Below are 21,310 nucleotides of genomic sequence, written 5' to 3'. Positions count from 1 at the left end.
ATATTTTTTTAAGCACCAAAGGACCTTTTTATGACCTTGTCAGCAAACTCCAAGGTGTACCATCTACCCCACTGGGCTGGAGCAGATTTACCAGCACGAGCAGGGAGCTGCATCATGGTTGGAGCCAGGCTGTTTTCCTTCATGCTGGAGAACTTGGAGGAGCCAGGGTGAGCTGTGCTGGTCTGGCCGGCTGCAGGCAGGGTTCAAAGGCTGCCTGAAGCCCCAGGGCTGCTATGGGGCTGGGGCCGTGCTCCTCTGCAATGCTGACACCTGAGACTGCTGCTCACTTCACTTTCCTCCACAGCAGCTTCCTAGCAGCTTGATCTTTTCTTTTATTCTTTTCATCACCATGGGTTGGGTTTTTGTTTCAGAGAAAAGGACATCTTGCCATTGTTAGTTTCTCATGGACATGGCAGCCTCCCCACCCTGGGTACCAGTTATACCTATTGCAAGTGTGCATTGGAAAGTTTGAGCAATTTGTGCTATGATTCTAATCAGCTCCGCTGCTGCCACACGAGGTGGGGAGGATGAGCCAGTTTTTCCTGCCTATCCCCCTGGCTTGCTGAGTTGTGATGTTGGTGGTGATACCCATCACATCTTCCACCTCTAGAAACCAAAACATGTGGCAAGTGCCAAACGAGCCTCCCCACACCTGGCTCAAGTGCCTGGTGTCACTATTTGGGGACATAAAGCCTCAAGGTGGAAAAGTGTCCTTGCTGTCAGTTTCCTTTTTTCCTGGAGTTCAGTTCAGTTTAGTTTAGTTTAGTCAGGGATTTTTAGTGGGAATCTAGGAAATTTTGAAGGAACAAGTGATGTCCAAGTCAAAACCCATGTGCACCCTTGTACATGATGGAGAGCACTTCCTTTTGCCACCCACCTAGGCAGCATGGTGGGCTCTGGCCAGATGGCATAGAGAGGTGACAAGGTGGTCACAGCACCCAGCCTGGCTCTGCAGCTCAAGTAGTGCCTGCAGTCCATGAGAAAGGAGTGTTGCTGCAAATGTCAGGAGGAGACTGGAAAAGAGGACCAAGACAGGCTGGACTGAGCCACCTTCCCAGGGTGAGCCCTGTCTGCCCCAGCTCAGAACCCCCTCCTTGGCCATCCTTGTGGTATGGTGTTTTTGGCTGAACCTGATGGTCCTAGAGGTCTTTTCCAATTTTAATGATTCTATGATTTCATGATTCTATGAAATTAGGGGTGGCTGCCCCAGCCCACTCGCCTGCCAGGGACATGTTTGAAAGTGAGAGGTGAGCAAGCCCCAGCCCCACAGCTTGTTTGTGGAAGCTTGGAAAAATAGTGAAGTCATCATTAGAATCACATCCTTCTTATTAATTTTCAGTCACTAATTTTCCCCTGACATTTTCCAAAATTGTGGGGCACCGAGGCTGTGTTTTAGAGAAATGGAAGAGCGTGCTTTCACCGCTGGTTATTTCCTATGCCAGTATTAGTCAGTGTAGTGAGAGGGGAGCATGGATGGCAAAAAATTACAGAAGTTTTCTGCCCCAATAACAGCACCCTGGGTACCTGCCCTTGCTCTCGTCAAATCTGAGAAGAAAAACACCTAAGAAGGCAAAACTCATCCTCCTCCCCCTCCTCATCTCCCATCCCATTCCATCCTGGTGGGAGCAGCCTACAATAAGTGTCCCATGGTTTTCAGACCCTGTCCACCCAATGCCACATGTCCCACAACCCCACTGCCTTGGGCATTCAGTGGGAGCACCTGTAGATGCCTGGGAACCCAAGATGACTTTTACTTATGGGCCAGGCTCAGAGCTGAGGACATGTCCCTTGTGGTCCCTGCCTCCTCCAACCCTGGAAGCTTTCCCCAGAAAGGGTGCAGGCTCAGAAGAGCTGTTCTGTTAAGCTCTCCCCACTGCTTGGCAGCTGGGTACCTGCATGGGCACATGCCAGGAGCGCGCAGGGAGGGGAAGGGGCCAGGTCTGGCTCAGCTGATCCCTGGTTCTGTGGGGAGGAAGCTGGGGGCGGGAGGCAGCCCGGGTTTCCCTCTGGGGCAGAGATGGGTACGTTTCATTTCCACCCAGCCCTCGCTGTGTACGACAGAGAACAAGCTGCTGCCTCTGTGGGGAAGGAAGCACGGAGAGAGCCGGGAGCGGCACAGCGCACACGGCACAGCACCTCCCGCCTGCCTGGGCAGGGGACACAGCGGCTCAGCATGGCTCCAGGGGCCTCTAAGAAGTCATGGGGCAGCGTGGAGGTGGCCCTGGTTGACCTCTGTGCCATCCTGCTCTGCTGTGGGCCGATGCTGACCTGCTGCCGCCGGGGTAGGTACAGGAGTGTGCCGGGCTTGCTGGCATGGCCATGTCGTTTGATGCTGGTGGAAGATGTCTAAGGGCTGGGAGCTTTGTAGTTAAAAACTAGCTCTGGCATCAAGAAGGCAGAAACCTCAAAGCTTTTGGGTATGTGCAGCTGAAGCAAAGGACTTGGGGATTCTTGGGGCAGAAATGGGATTAAAGGATGGAGAAGGGGACAGGACACCAGAGCTGTATTGTGACACAGTGACAGTGGTTGGAACTTGGTGTTGAGCTTATGAATTTGCCAGGGGGGTGTGGGGTTTTTTTTCTAGCTCTTGTGGCTTCAGTCTGTGCCCTTGGGCTGCAACTCCTGGTTTGGACTTGATCCTGAGGGATCTAGGGTTCTTGCTCTGGGTGAACTTTGTGGCAGAAGGAGAGGTTGAAGGGAAGGTGTGAGTCTGGGCAGGGTGAATGAGAGCTCTGATAAAGCTGATGAAGCCCTTTCCTTCCAGCCCGTTGTTTCTTTGGTGGATTCATGTACTTTTTGCCTTGAGGGTGGGCAGAGGCTGGGTGTCCCTTGGAGCAGATGTTACCTCTGGGAAGATACAGGAAAACATGTAAACCCAACATCCACTTTCAGAAGTCATCTGAACGCTTTATTCATTGTTGGCAGCGGCACTAGTAGGAAATAAAGCCCTGAACCTGCCAAATATTTCCTGTTAAACACAAGAAATCCAAAACATGGCAGAAATCCCATCTCTTGGTGTGGACACTGCCACAGCCAGTGCCGCCTGTGGGAATTGGGGCACTTCTCTCCTTCCTTCCTCCTGTTTGGTCTCGACCCTCATTTCTCAGCCCAGTTTTCTATCTGGTCTTGTATTTATTCACAGAATTTCCAGGTTCCTTTTCTAGTTGGTGATGCTGAGGTTATGGTGCTAATGGCCTCAGGGCAGAGCTAGGGGGACAGGAGGGACTTTCTGACTCTGCGTGCGAGCCCTGGGGCTGCTTTCGGTGGTGATTTCTGAAAGGGGAAGGCAAATTTCCTTTCACAGAGACTTTTCAAGCCATGGTGGTTTGAATAGCTTGGTTGGGAGACCCTTGTGAAAAATGCTTCTTCCCACTTTTCATTGTTCTGAACAGAAATAATTACAACGGCTGTTCTGCTGTGTGGGACTGGCAGAAGCTGGACACTGTGTGCCTGGCCCACATTCACAGCATTCCCACAAGGCAGGATGGATAAACCCACCCGGATAATGGGCAGGGAAATGAGGTGAAGCAGCAGGGCTGCTGCTAAAGCAGAGGAGCCTGTGCCTGTGGCTGGCTGGATTCTGTGTTGGGAGCAGCCTGACAAGCCCAGCTGGAACCTTGGGACCTGGCTGCCACGCACACATAGGGAGAGGACAGGCCCCTGGAAAAGGATGGCACTGTAAGCTCCAGGTTGTTCTTCCCTGTCAGGTGGTCTCAGGCTGGAGATGACAAATACTGTGCCAGGGGCAGCCCCTGCCTGCTCTGAGCTCCCAGCATTGTGTAGTGGAAAGAGCCAGAGGATCCCAGCAGGCAGCCAGGCATGTGATGGGCTGAACCACAGGACACTGCCCCAGCCTGGGACTCTGTCCTCCTGCTCACTTTCAGAGTCAACCTCAACTGGAGAGAGGATGACTCAGACATGAACATACAGCATATATTTAAAAATAATACAACCCCCAAAGTCTGTTTTCCCTGGTACAGGTGTTCAGTGCTAATTTTAGGTAGCCCGGAGCACAATTTGGTCTGCTGAAACTATTTCACAGTACAGTTGCTACCTCTGAGAGTCCCTCTCCAGCCAGCAGGCATACTTTTGGAATGGCAGAGACATGGAGTGATGTACCTGCCCATGTCCCAGAGTGATAATGTGAACTGGGCTTGCATCCCTGGCTCCCACACAGGGTATGGCTGTTTCTGAGACCTGTGCCTGCTGTAACCATGTCTGCTCCTTGTATCCTCTCTCCCAAACAGTGACCATCTCCCCAGCAGTGTTAACTCGCCCTGAAGGTGACAAAGCCACTTTCTACTGCAATATCTCCATGGAGAATGACTCTGGTTCAGAGTACAGCCTCAATTGGTACAAGGAGACCAACCACAGCCAAGCCCAGAAAACTGCTGAGATCAGCCGATACAAGCCCACGACAGAGACAGAGAAGTACCGGCTCATCAACAACACTCCTGTCTTTGAGATTGAGATCCTGAACCTCCACCAGAATGACTCAGGCTCCTACTACTGTGGACTGATCACTTTCTACGAGCCCGATAAAGTGATGGAGAGCGAGAGGGCCCAGCTGATAGTCACAGGTCAGCCTGGGGGCTGAGCTGATGGGGATGGGTCCCAAGCCTGTTGTAGCACCAGGGGTTAAGGCAGGCAGTAACCTGCTGGCAGAGGACCTGACATGGGTCAGGAGAGCACAGCCCTGCCCTGTCCTGTCTCCTTTGCACCCTGGAGGACAAATGAGACCATGACAGCCTACATGGCACTGAGCCCTTTCTGAGGACGGCCCTATGTTCCCCTGCTGCCTTTCACAAGGACTGTAGAGGCCACGTTGTACTCCTGACTTGCTGTTTTGTTCCCCCTTTTTTGAATGCCTATTGCAGCAGCCCCCCAGGTGAATGCTACTGACGAGCCGGAGATGGAGGAAGGCAGCCCCTCAGAGCACATCAAGGCCATGCTCCTGGGCATCCTCCTGCTGGCTGGAGTGGTTGTGCTGCTGATCTTCGGCTACCTCACCTTCACATACAGGAGAGGAGGTATGTTTCCCCTGGAGGCCACACAAACCCAGTTTGAGACCTGGGGTCAGCCAGGTGTCTGCAGCTGCCTGGGGTACATGGACTGGTTCAATGTGCTAAACCCAGCTGTGGCATGCCCCTGTGGGACAGATATCTCCAAGCTGGGAGGAGAGGGGTGCTTTGAGCTCTGCTTGCCCTTTGTAGAGCCCCCAGACCATGTGCTGTGGCTCCACACCACTCGTTAGTGTTGTGCCTTAGTGGTGCACTTGAATCCCTCCCATGCACCTTGCCCAGGTGCCTTTGGAGCACCTCACCCTGCTGCAGCACAGGGCATCACCTCAGACACACCACAGGCACCCAAGGACTCACAGAGAGTTCTGCTGCACTCTACTAATCCCAGATTAAACCCTAGACTCTGGGCTGATGTCTCACTTGTCCTTGTAATGCTCAGGGTGTTAGGCCCTGTGGACAAGGAGTGAGTGTGGTGAAAAGATTGCAGTGTCCAGTGCTCTTGGGTGGGGCACACAAAACTCCTCACTCTAACCAAGTGTGTTACTTTGCAGATGTGCAGAAACCACCGAGTGAAAACATGCCAGTGGTGAGTTTTCCGCCTCTGCCACCCTGCTTGTGCTGCAGGAGAGCACTATGGCATCACCGGGGCAAGGAGGGTGCTGGGCCTTCCTTTATCAGCTCTTCACTAGCATCTCACTTCTTCTGTCTGCTGCTGCTTGATCTTTTCTGCATGGCTACAACTGCTTTTCTGCACCCGCAGCAGCACAGCCCCATCACAAAATCAAAATAAAACTACCCAAGATAGGATGTGACTCTCTAATCCAATTCTTCTTCAAAGCAGGCTTCTCTTTGACAGTGGATTGTGCTGCTGTAGAGAATGGGAGGATGTTACCCTCCAATATATCAAGCTAAAATTTATTTTGTTGCAGCTGGTGCCTGTTTTCCTCTCTTTAGGCAGGCACCTGTAGGAGGGATCTGTTTCCTTTTTCTCTCCAACCCCATTCAGTAGGTGGCTGAAGGCAGTGAGTAGGTTGCTCTTTACTCTCTCCTTTCTGGGCTGAGCAAACTCAGCCCTAGGCTCTTCTCCTGCACACCATCCACCTTGGAGCCCAATGGAGAGGTGGAAAGGGGCTCCTAGCACAGCCCTGCCTTCCATGGCCGGGCGGGCAGAGTCCAGCCTGCCTGCAGAGGCAGAGAGCTGAGACCCCAAGGCTCATGGTGCAGTTCCTCTGTGCATGTTCTGCCCCAGGTCTGTGCATCTTTCTGCTGCGTATCACTCTCACTCTCCCATGATGCTTCAGAGCTGATTTTGGCACTTGCTGTAAGAACGGGTTTGTGCTGGGGATGGTGGGTACCTCTGGAGGCTGAACCACCACGATGGGGTTACCTTGCAGAAGGAAGAGAAGCCCCCCGTGGTGTTTGTATCCACTGTGGACTATGGTGTGCTGGAATTTCAGCGGGACCAGCACAGCCCAGTGCCCTCCAAGACTCAGCCAGTTGAGCAGACTGAATATGCCACCATCATCTTCCCTGAGGAGAAACCTGTCACACCAGAGCATGGCAAGAAACACTGGGAGGAGAGGACTCGACAGCTGCCATCACTGCCCTGCTGAGGGTCAGTGTCCCTCCTCACCAGGGTGTGGGCATGAAGAGGCTGCCCCAGCCCCTCACTCTGGGAAAATCCAGCGTATCAGGACTAAAGCAACAGAGATGCTGCTGCTGCTGGAGTTAGTATTGAACAGTTCTCACCACAGTGTTGTTGTGGCCATGGGGTGGGTACCACAGGATCAGGAAGGTCCCTGCTGTGCTCCATGTGCTGCCTCTTCACTCAAGGCAGGGAAAAAGGGCTGAGGCAGAGCAGTGATGCCAACAGGTCTGTCCCAAAGGTGACTTACAGTATTCTACCTTCACCCAGTGCTCTCTGGAGTAGCCATGCTGCTTCCCTGCCCTAGGTCTGAGCCAACTATCAAAGCATGACTTGAAGAAAGTGCTGGAGGTCAGAGCTGGAGTGAATCCTGTGAGATGCTGCTCACAGGAGCCAAAGCTTCTTGCAAGCTTCTTGCTCGGAGCAGAGGCTGCCCTATGTACCGCTATTCAGAAACCCCTGGGAAGCAGGCAGCTGGTCTTCTGCCTGTCTCCAGGCATTTTCCTCCTCTACATGAGGGGTAATCTACCCCTGTGTCCCTCCCTCCCCAGGTGGGAGTCAGATATGGCCACGGGGGTGAATAAAGAGTTTTGCATCCAGGAGTTTGTTGACTTGTGATGGCAAGTGCGTGGGCAGGCAAATAACGGCTCTTGCAGTGCAGGGCAGAGCTGGGAGGTGGCAGCATCTGTTGTGGTTCCTGGGCCTCTCCGTGGCATATGCAAGCTGCTCTTCCACAAAGCTGCTCTTAAGAATTTAGAGAGGTCAATGCTCATTTTCTCCTTGCCCCTGTCTGAGCTGGTCACCCAGGCATGGCTGAAAGCCAACACTCTCCCTTAATCAGGCTTGTCTTGGGGCACTCACCCACTCCATGGGGATGAGCATCCCTGCTGTGCCAGGGGTCTGGCTGCCATTAGCCAGGGCAAAGCTCATATCGTGGTGCTCAGTGCAGCTTTTTTGGCTTCAAACTTCCACTTTCTCTCTTGAAAGAGATGTGCTACGTGCCAGAAACCAGAGTGGAAAGAAATGACAGCTGCTTGAGAGAGGAGAAACCCCAGTAAGGAGTGGCTTTGGAGGCAGCAGAGGCTTGCCAGGAGAGTGTGAAACTCAGTGAAAACTGAGAAGAGTCACTTGCATCTTACACTTTGGCAGCACTGTCAGCAGGTTTCTTCCTCCCTTACCACCCCGTAAAACCAGTGCAGCCTTGTGGGAGCAAACCTGGGCACTGGGGGAAGGGGTGAGGCAAGCCAGGCACCTCATCTTGTACTCTGTGGGGACTGGAAAGTCCATGAGAAACTTCCAGAGAGGACTAGATGGTATAAATATCCATTTGGGATAGCTTTCACCTTTCTTCAGGGTAAGACAGTGGACGGGGTGTCCCCTTTGGTCCCCAGTGCTGCTGAAGGCTCCCAGTAGCTTCCACGGGCAGTGCCATAACTGCCCATAACTCATGGCAGTTCATGGTTCAGCCCATCGGGGCTGTTTGCCAGCAGCAGCCCTGCTCTTTGCCCCAGCAGCTCTGACAGAGACCTGCTGTGGCCAGCAGGCCCCAGCAAACGAGGCAGGAGGCAGCTGCAGTGGGAAAGTGGGAGCTCCGTCAGCACTTCTGCGTTTTGCTTTCCCGTCAGACACGACACTGACATAGCTGAGAGGGTGGACCCTGCTTCATATTTTCCATCCTACCTCTCAGGCAGCAGAGGTGCCAGATCTTCAGCACTTCCTGCACTCCCTGGCTGCAGCTATGACTCCTCCAGGTGCAGTTGCGGCTGAGTCCTTTCCTCTCTGGTTGGATGGTGGTCTGCAGCTGACCAGAGGCTCCCAAGCCATCCAGTGGGGTTGGAGGTGTAGCAAAAGCATCTCCCACTGCCTTTTGGGATGGGAGAGCATCCAGCCTGCTGCAGTGCCTGTGTCCCTCCAATCCCCATCAGCCTGGCTACAGTCCTGCCCATTGCAGGGAGGAAGGCTGGGGCCTCAAGATGCATGGGTTGAGTGCTGGGGATGCTCCAGGCTGCCAGACACCATCTCCCATCCCTGCTTGGAGCACAGGATGCCCAGCACTGACAGACATGAGCTGTACTCCCCTGCACCTGGCCTGGCACTGGCTGTGCTTTCTGAGCTTCCCCAGACCAAGCAGTGCCCTGAGATGGGTGTCAGGCCCTACACCCCACTATCCTTCTTGGGAATGGGGAATCAAGTGTGCACACAAGTGCAAGCACACACAAATGCTCATGACGCAGAGATGTGCAAACAAGTCACCAGACAAATTTGTGTGCACACCCTCAGATTTGCACAGCTACTGTACCAAATACCACCCTCCTGCAGACACACATCCCCTCAGGCCCCCATCCCTGTGCCACAGCTTCTGCTGAGCTGGGAGCCAGGACCAGCCAGGGGAGGCTGTGTGTGCTGGAGCTGCTGCATTTCCTGTGCAGTCTGGTCTGGCAGTTAGAGCAGCCGCTTCCGACCGCGGGCACCCCCGAGGAGAGGCTGCCACCACCTCAGTGCCAAAATGCTTCGTCAGCCCTCTGAGGCCACACACCCTCTGAGACCTCTGGGGAGCCTCAGCCTGGCCCTACACTAGGGTCCTGATGATGAGCAATGGCCCAGAGACATCTGGGAGACCTCAGAGAGCTGGGACTGGTCCCTGTCAGCATCTGCGGGAAGCTGGATGTGTGGCAACGTGCCTGGGCTATACCTAAGCAAGAAAAATCCTCCTACATGATGCTTGAGAGCCAGCCTGGCTCCTTATACATCCCAGCCTTGATTAAAGGTGGTTGGAAACAACATTTGAGCAAGCTTCTCTTCAAGAAACCTGAACTCATAAACCATGTCTTAGGAAAACTGGACAGGTGGATGAAGATGGAATGGAAATCCTCCTGCACTTTGCAGTTGTGTCTTTGAGGAGAGCCATGCCATGAATCAGAAAATCACTGTTCCTGAGCACCAGGGCATTGCAGGTGTTGAGGGAAGAAGGGGTGGTCAGGCTGTAGGACAGCAGGGTCAGTTTCAAGTGAGCACTGTCCTGGTCACTGGGATGTCTCAGAAGTTTTTGATTAGGACAGGTTGGACTGGAGGTGATGCATGAGGTATGTGGGTTATTTGTCCACTGGGTTCATGAGATGGCTTGTGGGTGGGACTGGTCTGTCAGGAACTGTGGTGTGGGAGCATTGCCATAGCCTTGACTATCTGGGAAAGAGACTGTTGTTCCTGGAAGAGAAAGGCTGGAGGGAGTTGGTGGGTGCTGTGCTTGGTGGTGGGAGGGGTGAGCTGCTGTGCAGGCTGCCTGGACCCCTAACCATGGTCAGGCTGCACAGCTCTGGTGTGTCCTGAGGGGTCTGGGTCCACAACATCTCCTCCATCCTGTCCCACCGAGAGGCTCACCCTACCTGTCACTGAGCTGTTGTAGCTTGCAGAGTATCTGTGTTTCCTCCTCCCGCCCTCATTCTGCTTTCTCTAGTTTTGCTTTGAGTTGCCTCCAGAGTTTCTTCTCCTCTCTCTTCTTCCCTTTGGTAGGATGTGATGCTCAATGAGGAGCTGACAGTCCAGATCCTGGTGCATGGGTCTTGGAGGGCCAGGCAGGAGCCCTGTGCCTGCCTGCTCCTCTGTCCCAAGGCCAAACTCTCTGCCCATGGTGCTGGCACAGAGCTTTGTTGGAGGGGGTCGAGCTCGCCCCTTATGCCTGGAAGGACCATCACAGAACAAGGAGCCTAATGTGGAGTGATACCTGCCCATATCTTCACATCCATTTGCCCCCTTAAATCTCTCTCCATTGCTCAGCATCCCTCTCTTTCCCAGAAATCCAGGATGATGGGGCAATGTGCCCTCTCTACAGCCCAGCTTGGGCATAGCCCTATTTCCTGAGGAACTGATCCTCCTTTCCTCAAATCTACCCTTAGACAGGTGGGCCCTTCTGCTCCAAGGGTTCAGCTGTGCAGACAGTCCAGCATGGAAGGGAACCTGTAGCCACTGCTTGTCCCTAGAGCTGGTGGGTTTCACCATGACAAGGGGTGACAACCTTTCATTGTCAAATGCATCAAGGTTGGAGGGGGACTGAGGCACAGAGGGCTGTCATGGAGCTGTGTCCCAGGAGGATATGAATGTCCAAAATTCACTGTCTGCTTCATGGAAGCAGAAAAAAGAGGATCCGGGAAATTCTAGATGAGTCAACCTGCCTCAATATCCAGAAACCTGCTGGAACAAATTACCACCAAGTGGCAAACACTGACAGGGCAGTGCTGGGGCTGAGAACACAGATTTAGCTGGAACTTGTGTCAAACCATCCTCATTTTCTCTTCATTAGGGTGGCAGACTGGGTACCACAGGGAAAGCGGGAGTGATGCTATCTTTGTGCTGCCTTACATGACATTCTCATAACCAAATGAGGAAATGGGAAATTCTGCCACTATGGGTGGACGGATTCTCAAGAAGCTCTATCCCATGAGCAGTTATCAATAGCTTGTGCAGCAGACACATCCAACAGAGATTTTCTGGGGAAGCCAGGCTCATATGAAAGCAAGATGCTATTGAAAGAGGGTGTAAAGGCTGTTTGGATGGGGGATTAGAAACTGAATTCACCCTGATGACCTAGAGAAACGAGCAAAAATTTCCTGAAAGAACGACTGATGGAAAAGAATTGGGTGTGTTCAGGAAAAAATGAGGGAAGTCTTCAGAATAGGAAAAAGCCTCAGTATGAAGCAAGCAGTGAGAAGTGTTTAGGGTTCTGCCCTGTTGCTTAGATGTCAGTTCATCTGTCCTGTAAACCTTGATGTGCCCATGGACACAGCATCCCCACTGCTGAGGGGATGCTCCTTTCTGCAGTCCTGCATGGGGTCTGGGGTTGAATGCCCCTTTCTGCCCTTTCCAGGGACTGCTGGCAGGATGGAGCCACCAGGGTATGGGGTGACCCATGCCAAAGGAAGGCATGGATGTCCCAGCAGGAAAGGGGTGCATGTGGGCCAAGGAGAGTCCTTATGGCAATGTGGGCACTTCGTCCCTTGGCTGGAAGAGTGGGGAATGTGGAGGCTGACACATAGTGAGAAATGAAGAGGAGGAGAAAGAACTTTGGGAAACCTTCCTGTGCACACAGAGGCGGCTCACCCAGGGGTGGGAGCTCAAGTCAAAAATAATTTTGTGCTGTGCAAAAACAGCAGGGAAATTACCACTGAGGCTGCACCTTGTGTGCTTCCTTCACGCATCCCACGGAGCAGCCATGGCCAGTGTGCTGGAGTGAAGAGGATTGGCAGGGTCTGACCCTGGCAAGGGCTGCCAGCCCAATGAGGTCACACTGTGTGCAGGACAGAGCATGTCCCCACTCCCTGCTGAGGCCAGGCTGTAGGGAGATCCTGTAGAAACAGCTTTTGTTTCCAGGCAGGTACTGATAAGCAGCAGGGTGCTTGGGCAGAGCTGGGAGGTGTGTGTGAAATGGAACAGGATGTCGAAGCAATTTCGTCTCTGTGGGCTGTTCTAGGAAAGTCCCTTTAGTAGAGGCAAGTCAAAAGCTCTAATAGAGGGACCAGCACTCGGCTGTGTCAGAGATGACTGTGAGGGCTCAGCACACTGTGGGTCGTGATTTGAGTTGTGTTGCCATGACGTAGCAGGCACTGGTTTCCATCACAGCCAGGTTTTGAAGGCAGGGACCTGTTCCCACACCAGGAACCAGGTATGCCACTGTATCCCCACTGAGCAGTGTGCCAGAGGGGCAGTGTTTTAGCCCCTGGGGTGGGGAGTGTGGGGAGTGGTGCTGGTCCTGTGGAGAGGATGCCTTGTGTCAGCAGGCTCAAGGAGGAAGAGCTGGGCTGAAACCACAGATCCTTGTTTGGGTGAATATGAGAGTGTCTCCAGGGGGCTTCTCCTCCTCAAAATAGCTGGAGATGTTTAGCACAGGCATGCCCTAGATGTTAATGGAAGGTGTCAAAACCTTTAGGTCTTTCCTGCATTCAACCCCCACAGGGTAAATCTTGGACAATAACACAGAAGGGGTGAAGTGGACAGGCAGATGCTGCAGGGTGGGGGCTCCATCCTTGTCACCGTGTGTTGGCTGGGTGCCCATGCCATGCTTGGCCATGGTGCCAGCCGTGAGGCCAGCCCTTTCCCTACTTGGCTCCACCTTCTGCACCATGAGATTTGCAGCCCTGAAGACCCCTCTGTGGCAGGATACATGAAGGGGTTTTCTATAATGAATCTATAGACATGGGAGCCCCAGGGAAAGGAATGATAGGAGGCTGTAAAGATCTGCTGCTTTGTCTCTTCCTCCTCATGCACCAGGCCTGAGCCAAGGATGTCCCCCAGCTCCTTTCTGTGAACATTGAAAACACTGGTGGGATGATCCCTCCTTCACTGCCCTGTTTGTAGTTCACTGCCCCAGCCCAAGCAGGACCCAATGAACCCATGACAAGGGTCTTGGCAAGGGGATGACTCAGGGTCTATCCATAGGTGAGGGCTTTCTTCATAAGCCTCCTGAAGACCTTGTCTTGGCTTCTCTGCTTCCAAGCACTTTCTGTCCTTCCAGTCCTGCTCCAGATGATGATATCAAGGTGTAATTGAGAGTGGAAGGAACCACAAAGAAGGAAAATGTGGAAGCTGAAGGTTTGCTATGCCCTGGGATCTCCTGGGGTCTCCTGCCTCTGCTGTCACAGGAGGGGCAGGGCACGTTGTGAAGGTGTTACAGGGCTCTTGGTACAAAGGACTTGCTGACTTTTCCCTTCCAGCAGCAAACATCAGAGCCTCCCTGCCAGGCTGTAGTTCCTGGGATTTACCTACATGGACAGCCTGGAGTTAAACCTGCCTTATCAAGATCTTTCTCAAACTCAAGTCCTGTTATCATTTGGCATCTTATCTAACCTGCTTTCCATCCTGCATAGCTCTCCATGGGATTTCCTGGGGGACCTGCACTCGGAGAGGGGTGAGCTGGGAGGCAGAGGGCAGCAGGCAGCCCCAGCCCTGCTGTTTATACCTTGCCTGGGTACTCTCAGCTCGGAGCACACCTCATCTCTTTTGCTTTTATGCACTATGCTGTCCTCCCCAACTTTCCACCCTGAAGTTTCATGTTAGGCCTTTTTCTGCTCAAATTGGCTGAAAATAGGTAAAAATAGCCCATGGTTGCTGGCAGCTACTGAGATAGATAAGGTTATCTGGAGCTTTATCAGCTGCTGAGTCCTGCATTTTCGATGGGTTTCACTTTCATTATTCCTAAGCCGGGCAAATCTCTTAAATTCTCCCCACTGCCATGAATGTGATGGGCGTGGGCAGCCTGGCAGGAGGTTTTGTTTCCAGTCTTTCTGCCTATGGACAGAGCAGCATTGTGGCTTTCCAAGGTCAGGGGTTCATGTGCATATATTGAAGAAATCTGCTTTGTCCTTACTTTAGGAGGGATTTCACCTGGCCAAGACCTGGTGCAGTGTCAGCAGAGACTGTTGACCCAGAGATTTGCATGGGGTGGTGCTGCTCATGCAGGAGCAAAGGTTCCCCTCTCCAAGCACAAAAACATTGTTGTACAAGGAGGAAAAGTATAGGGAAAAAGCAGTTGCACATGTGCATTCAGAAGCTGCAAGCTTGACTTGCAAGCTTGGTCACGACCCCTTCCCCAGCTTCAAGTGGAACTATGAGCATGTGGCAGAACATTTTTGCAGTGAAGATTGAAGAAATGCACGTAACAGATCCGTGGACACTTCTGGAGGATGATACCCTGCAGGTGCAGGCCTGCAAGCCTGGCTGGAAGGAGTTTATGCCGCGCCGTGCTCTTGGGAGGTAGGGGGCTGCTGATGGACCCTGTTGGAGGGGCATCAGGGTTGATGGGTCGATATGTGGACCTTTTCCTTTTTCAAAATTTGCTTGCAGGAAACGGGGTTTTGAGCAAAAGGGGGAGTTTGGAGGTGGATGAGGCTGTGAAGGGTTTCTTAATTTTTGTTTGAATCTCGGTGGGTTATTGCCAAACTGGAAAACATGATATTTGGAGGGGACAATAGTTCAGCAGGTCCAAAGGGCAGCTGCTATTTGGCCAGAATTTCTCCATGTCATTGTTAAGATGAAAAGAGCTCCTTCAGCAAGTAGGGGGAGTTATATCTCACTAGAACCAAATCTTCTGGGTTTGCACGCAGGGGGTGAGGAGAGGGAGAACCACTGTGTTCTGGGACATGGGGTGATGCCTCAGCAGCCCCTGCACCTGCACCAGGCTGCAGGGCCTTGGGCAGAGGGAGTCTGTGGCTCTGCATTGCTCATGGGAAGCCCCATCCCAAACACTTCCACCCTGGGCATTGCTCAGACACCTTGCGTGAGTGGCAGCAAATGAAGACCTTGGTTGCCAGCCCCAATACAAATTGTGCAAGATGAAGAGCTGTGGCTGCACACCTTTTGGCTCCTCAAGATATCTTTGCACCTGCCCTGCACCCTCCACCCACACTTTCCTTCTGTTTTGCTTTTTATTGTCTTACCCAGTCTTGGGCTTGATGCTGGCTTTCTGCTGAGCTGTGATGAGCCAGCACGGGCGAGAGGATGGAGTGTCCCAAATAGGGACCTGATGCTACCCATCCCAAGGGCCCCTGCTTTTGGCAGTGGGGCCAGGATCCCAAAAGACAGCGTGGCTTCTGAAATCTTTAATGCTGAGGCCAGCCCTCAGCTCACATCTGTAGTGAATTTCCCAGACAGGCATCATGCTGTCAGGGGGAGGACAGTTTGGTGTAAAGCTTGCATGAGTGAAGTTAGTCCATAGTCTGTGTTAACCCTCGTCCCTACTGACTGTGCTGAAAGCCTCTAGCTCAGCATGGGCACCTGGGATGAGCTGGTCTCCTCTTTGCCCTGACAGGTTTCAGTGCTCCCAGTGCTTTTATAACTGGTCTTCTGCCAAAGTGCACATCGTGTTCCACATGTACCATGGCCCAGGCTGGGGCACGGTGTGGATGCGGATCTTTCGCCAGAAGTGCAGGCGCTGCCCTAACTCCGGGCTGGAGGATCCTCAGTTCAGCCCGGACACTGTGGAGACAATTCTGCACAACCTGGTGATAAAGATCCTCCAGTATTTCTACAAGAAACCTGTCCAGCCCTCTGACCTCCTGGAAGTCGTGGTGGATAGACCAGTGACGGGGCCACACGACTGTGCCCACTGCGAGGCCTGCGAGCTCGGCATTTGCAACAGGTCACAGAGGGCCCCGGCACTGGATGCCTGGAAGCCCTTGATGGGTGAGGACAAGGCCAGGATGCACAGCAGCAAGCCATGTGTGGCCTGGCCTTCAGATGTCTGGAAGTCCTTAACAAATACGGGGGAGGCTGGAACCCATCACACGGAGCCATGGTCATCCCTGGGATCAGATGACTGCAAGCCCTTGGTTGGTGTGGACAAGGCCAGGACCCATCGCACTAAGTTGAAGTCAGCCCCAACACAAGTTGCCCGGAGTAAAACAAAACCCACGACATCTCAGACCCTGAAACACCAGGGCTTAAGGTCCCATGAAGCCTCGGCCCACCACCCCTCACCCTCCAACAGCAACTTAAGGCCCCATGAAGCCTCGGCCCACCACCCCTCACCCTCCAACAGGAACTTCTCCTGGAAATGGTGCTGCTGCATTGGCAGTTCTTTGCTCGGTGTTCTGGCACTGATCATCTTCGTTGTGCTTTATTTGACCATCATGTAGAGGGACCTGGAGATCACAGAGAGGAGCTGGGGTGATGGATAGGGAAACTGATGAACTGCCTGGAAAATTGGATACCCAAGGTTCAGCCCTTGCTCTTGGCTCAGCAAGCTCCCCAGCTCCTGGTGGCATGGGATGCCTCAGCCAGGCACCTCATCCAACAACCTCTGGAAGACTGATGGGTCTGGTGGATTCTTACGAGACATATTCTGTATGAGGATGAATCTCCCAGCTACCCTCATCCTACCAGCACAGGATGAGGTTTATTACTTGCAGGAACAAAACAACCTCCTTCTCCTCAGCCCAGGAATGCATTTGTGCTTTTTAATGTCTCAAAAGCCTTTTCTAGGTGTGTGTGGGCATCTTGAAGGGAAGCTTGGGGCTGTTTTTATCTCCCAGGGTGCTCTGCTTCCAGAGAGGCACATGCCCATCTGCCCTGCCTTTGGCCAGCTGTCTGGGTACCCTGCAGAGGGAGCAAAGGGTGCCAAACTTGGCAAGTGCAAGAAGGCTGTGGCAGCAAGTCCAAAGTCTAGGCCCCAGTTATGCAGAAATTGCAAATATTGGGCTACAAAGGGGAAGATGCAGACTCTTGCCTTCTGCTACTTCACCTTTCAGGGCTTTAGGGACCTAGTGGGTGACTTAAGGCTGGGAGGAAATGTGCTGTCCCCATGCAGCCTAACACCCTGACTCTCACCTTCCCAGCAGGGCAGCTGGGCTCCTGCAGAACTTACCCGTGGGCACAGCATGTCCTGTGGCCACAACTGATTTCAGCTGGGATGGAGAAAATTTTCTTCTTTGTAGCTGTTACTGCACTGTACTTTAGATTTAATATGGGAGTAATAATGTTGCTAGCACACTGATGTTTTAGTAATTGCAAGTAGTGCTTACTCTAAGTCCAGGACTTTTCTGTTTCCTGTGCTCTGCCAGTGGAGCAGGTGCACAGGGAGCTGGGAGGGAGCAGGGCCAGGACAGCTGACCAGAACTGGCCCAAGGGACTTTGCACACCATAGATCATGCTGCTCAGTGGATAAACTGGAGGAGTTGGCTGGGATGGGCTGATTGCTCTGGGGGATGGGCTGGACATCAGTCAGAGGGTGATGAACAACTGTAGTGTGCATTTCTTGTCTTTATTATGTCTCTCTCTATCTCTCTGTTCATGATTGTTATTATTATTAATATTTATTTTATTTCAATTATCAATTGAAATATTGTTCTTATCTCAATTCACAGACTTTACCCTTTTCCAATTCTCCTCCCCGTCCTGCTGGGGCAGGGTGGTTTGACTGAGTGAGAGGTTGTGCTGTACTTAGTTACTGGCTGAGCTCAAACCACAGCAACATGAATAAACTTTTGAAATAGCCTGTAACCTGTACATCACAAGCCCCAAACACAACCATGGTTACCAAGATCTGTCTTCTCTGGGACCCTGGGGTGAGCAAGTGGTGTTGGGGGGCCAAGGCGTGCCCTGTGAGAGAGAGCATTGTGAGGGCTATCACCTGGGAGTGCACTGGTGACACCAGGGATGGGAAATCCATCTCCATGGGGTCACAGGAGAATCCAGAAGATGCAGCCATGCTGCTTACCTGAGTAGCAGAGTTGAATTGACAACCTCCAAATAACTTTGGGTACTGAAATAGATTTTAAATCTGTCAAATTAGTCCAACAAGAAGCAGACCTGCAGAACCACTGAGGCAGCTGTATCCTTCCTCTCCTTGCTTTGCAGATGATTTGATGCTGAAGATGGGTATGATATTAAAGATTTTGTGACTGGATTAGTGGAAGAATGATGGACCAAAGGAGAAAAAATAACCAAACTCAGTGTGGCTTACATAGCTCCAATCCCTGGCTGTGCAGCTTCCCATGTGCTGTCCTCTCCTCCCTGCTGTACCTTGAAGGCCCTTTATGCTGCTTTTTCTGCTACTGTAAAGTTCATCTTTATTCTCAGCTAGGCAACCTGCAGGCTATTGGTTAAAAAATAAATATAACAAGAAATTGGTTAAAAAAATAAATATAACAAGAAAAGACTGTGTATTCTAGACGCCGTGTGGATTTGGTTTCTTAAGTGCTCTAACCTGCTTCTATCCCACCGACCATTCTCTTCAGCAGCGCCTTCTCTGCAGCCTCAGCAGCCCTGGCCATGGAGCCACCAGATGGAGCTGCAGGTCCCCGGCACTGCTCCGGGAACCACCGGGACCAGTGACCCGCCAGCACTGGGAGGGGACAGCATTCCCCGCATGGGGGATGCCCTCCATGCCCTCCCTCCCTCCTGTTTCTGTGGCCAGCTGCTGCCCTGTAGCACGGTCCACCCAGAGCCCACCCCACGTGTGTCCGGGGCTGGTCTGTGGCTGAGTGGCTCTGATGAGTGCTCTGCTGTGATCAGACGAGGCTGATCCTGCAGCCCGGACCAGCTTCCTTCCCTCCTGTGCTGCGAGCAGCCCGCCCCTCCCCGACAGCAAAGATACGGCCGAGTTTCCTGCTGCCACTGCCCACAGCCCTCTCTTTCCATGCTGAGGATTTCCCAGCCCCAGGGACCGTGTCCGGGCTGTCTGTGCCTCCCCAGCCACCCAGACGCCGAGGGGGAACGCCCTCGCCTCTGCCCGAGATGCCAGCTCTGGTGGAGACTACATCCCTGCAGGGGTCCCTGTTTTCCTGCTTGAGCCTCTCTGCTCTTTTACAAGGGCAGACCCACTTCTTGCTCCCCTGCAAGTCTTTTACACCCCCCCTGTGCTCCCCCTTCCATGGCCCAGTGTGAATATTCTCCTTTTCCCTTGGTTCCCTCCTCGCTGCTGCCTTCTTGCCTGCCTGTGTCCTCATTCTGTGCAAGCATGTCCCCTCCCTCATGCAGCCCCCTCATCTCCTCCCCAGTCCTCAGAGCCACATGTGCATGAATGGGCTTCTCAGCCATGGCCTCGTTTTTGGGGTTCTTTCCAGGATACCCCTTTCCAACATGCAGTCGTGACCATTACTAGTTTCTGAGCAAACTGCCTTAAAATTCTTCTTTCTGGGGCTCCTGGCACTTTTGGGTTCAGAGCAAGCACTCCTGGCCTGGCTGTCATGGGAGCAGTGAGCCCATCCCAGAGGATGAAAGAAGAAGGATGCTCAGTCTGTGGGTTTTGTGCAGGTCCTGTCTGCCCCCCCAGTCTGTCTGAGATTGGGCTCTGCTACAGCCAGCTCTCAGCTCATGCCTGGCACTCGCAGCCAGGGACAGCAAAACTTCACCCAGGGATGTTTTGCTGGCTTTTCACCACAGCCAGACTGATAAATAGCTGTCTCCATGCCTGTCTCCCTGGAGAGAAGCTCTCACCACTCCGGCAGGTTGTGAGGTGCCAGAAATGCAGAACCCATTGTTGGTCTCACTTTTGTCCTCGGCTGTCTGTCCCCAGCCCCCTGCAGCCACCACAGTGCCCGTGGGTCACTCGGGGCTGGCACAGCTTGGTGAGCAGGGGGTGAGGGCTGGGCTGGGTCGGGATTTCCCGGCAGGGCTATTGACGGGAGGCGGGGAGAGTCTGTATTCACCAGCGGTCTGTTAAAGGGCAGCAATATTTTATAATGTGCCCCAGGGCTGTCTAGGCTCAGATCTCATAGATGCTGGTTTAATGCTCAGGGGACCAGGCCTTCGTTTTGCTTTTTCTCTGTCCTCTCCTCTACTCCCGTGATGTCTCTGGAAGTGTTGGCAGACCTGTGAGCCAGCCAGACCCACCATCCTCCTCCCTGCCGTCAGTGCAGAGGAGCCTGGTGCTGTTTTTCAGTTCTGTGTCATAGGAAAATAGGGATCAATAACCCAGCTCCCAGCCCTGGATGCAGGCACATGGGAGGAAACAGCCCCCATTATTTTAAGCTCCCTCCAGAGTGGAGATTTTCACAGTCTCTGGTGCAGAGATGTCCGGCAGAGTTTTGTCCCTGTCTCAGCTCACATGCAGATCCTCTGCTGTGAGGACATTCTCCTTCAGTCCAACAATGAGTGGGAATGGGCTGATTTTTCACACCTTTTAAACAAACCTCATATTGTTTCCCTCATGTCAGTTGAACCCAGACTTAATTGCTATTCTCAGCAAACAGGTTACTGCCCTCTGCTCCTGCCACCACCCCCATCTTCAGTGATGTGCTAAGGCTATAAATAATTGAAGGCAGGATCTCCTCTGTCGCCTTTTTTTTGTGATTTGTATTCAGGGGCTGCTCAGGGTCTGTCTCAGCCCTAGAAGCTGCATAGGCCAAGGCTGAGCAGCTGTCAGAGTGAGGGATGGTGTGAAGATTCTCCTGGGAGTGCAGGCGTGCATGGCAGATATCAGCAACCAGCCTTAACCATGTTCCTCTTGGAATAAAAGCCACAGGGCACAAGCTCAATACATACAAAAGTTTTATTTTGTTCTCAGGAGGAAATCTAAGAGAACCATCCTTACCTGACATCAGGTATTTTACAGAATGTAATATATATAAAAAAAGAAATACATATATATTAAAAAATACCTTGTAATTACATGACATAGCCAAGAGTACAGTTCATAGTGTATCTGCAAGTTCAACCTTCCTTAGGCCTTCTGCTCCTCTACAAGTTCTACAAATGGCTTTTTGGGTGATAGCAAAATGTCAGAGTGGCTCATCCACTGTTGGCTTCTTCCTTTCATGGAAAAACCAAAGGAGGAGGAGAAAGAGAGGCCTGAAGGAGGCTACAGGCACACAGAGAGCACAGCAAGCAGTTTTTGCATGTTGCTTACAGCTATCTTGGCAAATGAAGGAGAAAGTCCTGCTGAAGGAAGGACAGCTCACCTGACATTGTTCCTTTTTGGGACTTGTCTGCATGGGCTGTGGAGGGGAGCTGGGGAGATATGAATACTCCTGGTGTGGTAGGTGGATTTGAGTCAGTCTAGAAGGACTCGGACACCTGCAGTAGGCCACAGGAGACATGAACAAACACTGAACACCAATGGTAACCTGTAAATCAGCTAAATCAGTGGCCTCAAAAGCAGTGAAAAGGGACTAGGTTCTTGCAAGAATGAATAAACTGTCATGCAGGACTAACCAGC

General features: G+C 52.5%; 1 protein-coding gene across 1 annotated transcript; it reads left to right on the top strand.

The window, feature by feature from the left end:
* The first annotated feature begins 2,085 nt into the window (after positions 1 to 2,085).
* Positions 2,086 to 6,634, top strand: PDCD1 (programmed cell death 1). The gene is made up of 5 exons (XM_058812581.1): positions 2,086 to 2,282; positions 4,248 to 4,580; positions 4,878 to 5,030; positions 5,573 to 5,607; positions 6,416 to 6,634. The coding sequence occupies exons 1-5, from the start codon at positions 2,174 to 2,176 to the stop codon at positions 6,632 to 6,634; spliced, it is 849 nt and encodes a 282-aa protein (XP_058668564.1). The 5' UTR covers positions 2,086 to 2,173.
* The last annotated feature ends 14,676 nt before the right edge of the window (positions 6,635 to 21,310 follow it).

The sequence above is a fragment of the Ammospiza caudacuta genome, chromosome 11 (assembly GCF_027887145.1).
Source record: "Ammospiza caudacuta isolate bAmmCau1 chromosome 11, bAmmCau1.pri, whole genome shotgun sequence".
Taxonomy (NCBI): Eukaryota; Metazoa; Chordata; class Aves; order Passeriformes; family Passerellidae; genus Ammospiza; species Ammospiza caudacuta.
Note: the sequence above shows the minus strand (reverse complement) of the source record. Positions and strands in the feature narration are given on the sequence as shown.

What these genes read in the sequence shown, in the direction of transcription:
- PDCD1 (XM_058812581.1), top strand. Translation starts at nt 2,174, where the DNA reads ATGGCTCCAGGGGCCTCTAAGAAGTCATGGGGCAGCGTGGAGGTGGCC. An exon ending in GGCCCAGCTGATAGTCACAG is followed by an intron (nt 4,581 to 4,877) that starts GTCAGCCTGGGG and finishes TGCCTATTGCAG; the next exon opens with CAGCCCCCCAGGTGAATGCT. An exon ending in CTTCACATACAGGAGAGGAG is followed by an intron (nt 5,031 to 5,572) that starts GTATGTTTCCCC and finishes GTTACTTTGCAG; the next exon opens with ATGTGCAGAAACCACCGAGT.